Below are 4,266 nucleotides of genomic sequence, written 5' to 3'. Positions count from 1 at the left end.
GTTCCTGTATCTCATTGCTTTAGTAAAGCCACAATCCATGACAGGTGGCATGCAGATGTGGTATAGTGTTGCCTTAAGTTGGTTTTCATATTACCATGATTGTTCTATGACACCAACCTTTTTCAATCAAAGGTGGCAGATATTTGCAACTACCAAAACAGCAGCCTGCCTTGACCATGCTTGTGAGGGCTGGTGAAATGCAGAATGGGAAGTCAGTCAAATCTGATAAGTTTTGTGTTATGTAGCATGAAGAAAAGCTTTCATTGCAACCCTGCTCATAGCTAGTGCTACCTGCCACCTTGAGGGATGGTGTAACAGGTCAATTCAATAGCTATGAGACCATAACCTGCAGTGGGGTAACCATGTTACTGATGTTCTTGAGGCATATGGTGCCTTGAGGTGATACGTGGATTGTAAACACGGCAGCAGCTCTGTCATTTCTGACTTGGGACAAAGAGTGCTCAGTTGCACCAATTTTCTGTGATTTGTATAAAGCTGCAGTCTGCATTAGTTCATGAACTTAACTGAAGCTCAAGGCATGTTGTTTCTTGAAAGTATTTTTTGTTTAAATTTTTTGGCAGCAGGGAGTTGCCATAACATGATTTTTGTGTGTTTGCCATTAACTATGTCACTGGAGTGTCATGTGTGATAACTGAAGTGACTGCATAGTTTCAGGCCAGGCACAGTAAGACTGTTGGAGCATACATGTGGTCTTGAAAAATGTCATCTATGCAAAGAGCCAAGGTATGCTGCTTGGTGCAAGATGGTTTTTAGTGGGTGATCTGTTCACTGAACCTGAGTTTGATGTAATATGGCATGACAAATCAGTTGATTAGAAACAAGTATGCTAGGCTGCTTTTGGTTCCTAACTTTGTAGGTGTAAGGTGGGTAAGCCCTTTTGATGCCCTCCCCCCAAAAATGTTCATCTTTGCTGTGCTATGTCATGATAGGCTGGATTTGAGACTGCAAACTTTTTTTAACTGATTTGCAAAACCAATGTCAGTGCTAACTTTCAATCATGAATAACTCAAACTGATAAGCATACCTAACTTCACAAGAAAAATTGTAATTATTGTATTGTGATGCCTATGTGACACTCAACATTTTCATTTTGCAGCAATGGGCTACCTTTTCTCGCATCTGGCACATATATGATGCAAAGTGGCAGAACCCTTTTGAATCAGCCAAGCTAATTGCAGCATATTTGAAGGGGCAGCACAAACCAATATATCACCCCTTGAGTAAGTATAACTGCATTGCTTTGCGGAAGGCAAACTAAACGTGCACTGTGCATCTTGTGTTCTGTTTGTATAATGCATTTTTAGCTCAAAGTACAGCCAGTAAAAACATCAGGTTGAATGCCATTTTATTTTCTCTAGACTTCATTGTCTCCCATGTCTTGTGCCCCCTGTGGATTGTCCAAGCAGTTCAGTTTACAGACTATCCATTCAAAATAAAGACATTCACGTGTTTCATCAGGATCTGCTTGTAGCCATAGGTGCAGCAGCCCATCATAAGTGTAGGTCATTCAGAACCTTCATGCACCAATGTTTTCATGCATTATGCACATTTCAACTTGAGGGCACTGCCAAGGCTGGCATCAGCTTGCTGTGGCCAACTAGTGTGAACTGTCCAGAAATGCACTGCACTTTGCTAGGGCTGCTGGTAGTGACCACACTTGGAGTCAGTTGGTGCCAATAACAGCTCTGCCCAGCTGTTCTAGACTTGAAATGGGATCATTATGTTTTGGATTAACTTAGTGCACCTTCCATTACTGCAGTTAGTTTCACTCATTACGCAGTTTTGTGATAGCCACCAAAGGTGACAATCCCTGTAAGCAATGCATGTTTATTGTTCATGGCCAACAGACCTGCCTACCAGGCTCCTCATCCCCATTTGTGCCAGTTTGCTCCGTCGATCAGCTATGTGATGGTTGACTCGCTGCCTTCGCCGAGACATGACGCCATCCGTTCATGACAGGCGACTGCGGCGACCATGTGGTGGTGACAAACTGTCGGGAAATCGCCCTTCCCGGGCCCGAATGGTACCAGCGGGTCTTCTTCCACCACACAGGCTACCCTAAGGGCGGCGCCACCTGGACGCTGGCCTGGGAGCTGCACCGGAAGAACCCGACCATGGTAAGAACTGAGAGCCGCCAGGGCGCCCGGCACGAACGCTCCTAAACGTTTCAGGTCGCTACCTTGCAGGTGTGCATGGTACAAGACTATTACGCATCGATGCCTTCTCAATTTTCCCCGCCACCACGATTCATGGTTGCGGTGCGATCCCTCCCCCCCCCCCCCCCCCCCCCGCCCCCGGCATCCCGGCTCATCGTAGGGGCTGACACATCCCGTTTTTAGATGCGTCGCTTGTTCGCCATATCGATCGCTGTGTTGTGTCATTCACGTTTTGAATGTTGTCAGTCTTATCAAGGTTGCGTTAGTTGTCATCCATACGCCAGTTGCATGTGTTTTAGCAGAAACTACCCGTTTACCATAAAAGTCACGTCCTGCCTTTGCCGCTGCGTAAGACGTTTCAAACAATGGTACGCGCTGTACACCGTCCTTACGCAGCGTGTTCTGCAAGTCCCCCCATTAAAATACTGCACATGTGTGGGACCGGTGGTTGCCCCTGACCTTGCTCAACTGCCTGTACCTGTGCGCGCTTGTGCGGCCAGATTATGCAGCGGGCGGTTGCACCGGGCGGTGTGGTCGGAACGCTGCCTGCGCAAGCCCCTGATGGCGCGCCTCCACCTCGTGGCCGACGCCGAGGTGCCCGCCGAGCTGCTGCGTCACGTGACCAGCCAGATGACGCAGCTGCGGCCGCAGCCGCGCCGGCTCGACTCCTACACCGAACAGGAGGTGCGCGACTTCCCCAAGGTGTTCGATTATCCGGCTGATTATGTGGTGAGATAGGTCACTGAGTGGAGCGGGCGAGCGCTGACTGGGACTGCGGGGCGGTCGGTCGAGCTGGTCGCTGGCTGGTGGGGCGGGAGCGAGCGCGTACTGTCGTGTGCGTGCAGTGGTGAGAGCGTGTTGTGACTCATTGGGAATACAAGTGGAGATTGATACGCCTGGAGAATGTAGTGTTCTGTCGGTGAGCGTCCGTACTTTGTGGATAGTTAGGGGACAGCAGTCCCGACTCCTGGTGAGGTCAGAGGTCAGAGCCTGGTGTGTAGTGCTGGCGGTCGTGCCAGCTCGAGTCAGACGCCGCGGATGCGTCAGACGCACGACACGCGGGTCGGAATTTCAACTGAGGCCCTCGTATTCTCCCCATAGTGAGGAAATTATTCAACACGATGCACGTGCCGGGACCTTTGAATGTGCGTGTAGGATCCGCGGCGCGGCCTTCATGCGCTAACGGCAAACTGGTTTGTTCGCTTGCCCTCCGCTCCGCGCAGTCTGGGAGTCCTATCCACGGTTAACGAGACCTTTGCCAGTAGAGATAGAATCCGTTCCTGTCGATGTCTTTGTGGTTTAACCCGTGGTTAACCTACCAAAGTTACTGGACTCATCGATGAGTCGGCTCAAAGGGATGGTGTCAGACTGGACGGTATCATTGTTACTTAATGTTGATGCGCGTGCAGTAAATGCAAAAAAAAGGCCTTGTCCCTGGGTCGGGGCCAACTGCAACTTGGCTTGCGCTGCCCAGTCAGAGTCGATATTAACTCAGTTGGCTCCGAGTCGAAGCGGAAATGGATTCCATCGGCACGATTATCCCCACTGCAAATGGGGGCAAATGGCTCAGCCCGTCTGATCCGGCGCCAACGCTGTCTTCTTACCGCGATCGCAGCATTTATTCACGCGCCACCGCGAGAGTGCTTTTATTACGAAGCGCCTGCATTAAGCTGCGTCAGTTTAACGCAACTGCCCCGGCAGGGGATTCGATTACAAATATTGGGCGACAAAGTATGCCCATCAACACAGCGCGGACGGATGAGATTCGGGTACCAAGTATAGGGCGACAAGGCATCAACACCAGTCAAAAATGCGTGGACGGACGAGATTCGATACCTAAATACAACCCGACAAAGTGCGGATTCGAGACAACACGAAGTGGACGGACGAGATTCGGTCTCTAAATACAACCCGACAAAGTGGGGATTCGAGACAGCACGGTGCGTATGGACGATCCCTAACTACAACCCGACAAAGTGCGGATCCGAGACAACACAGTGTGGACCGACGAGTTTCGACCGCACACACTGGGCGACGGCGCGGCAACGCGTGTCACAACACGGCACACGCTGCGGCATCCTTCAACAGG

The 4,266-nt window shown here is 50.4% G+C and overlaps 1 protein-coding gene across 1 annotated transcript; it reads left to right on the top strand.

Moving 5' to 3' along the window:
- The first annotated feature begins 669 nt into the window (after nucleotides 1-669).
- Nucleotides 670-2,915, top strand: LOC119105490 (39S ribosomal protein L13, mitochondrial-like). Its single transcript, XM_037228957.1, has 5 exons — nucleotides 670-744; nucleotides 1,118-1,241; nucleotides 1,981-2,138; nucleotides 2,678-2,692; nucleotides 2,829-2,915. The coding sequence occupies exons 1-5, from the start codon at nucleotides 721-723 to the stop codon at nucleotides 2,913-2,915; spliced, it is 408 nt and encodes a 135-aa protein (XP_037084852.1). The 5' UTR covers nucleotides 670-720.
- Nucleotides 2,916-4,266: the final 1,351 nt, after the last annotated feature.

Source organism: Pollicipes pollicipes, unplaced genomic scaffold (genome assembly GCF_011947565.3).
Source record: "Pollicipes pollicipes isolate AB1234 unplaced genomic scaffold, Ppol_2.1 Scaffold_6138;HRSCAF=7277_pilon_pilon_pilon, whole genome shotgun sequence".
NCBI lineage: Eukaryota > Metazoa > Arthropoda > Thecostraca > Pollicipedomorpha > Pollicipedidae > Pollicipes > Pollicipes pollicipes.
The sequence above is the reverse complement of the archived record's forward strand: the minus strand, read 5'-3'. Positions and strand labels throughout refer to the sequence as shown.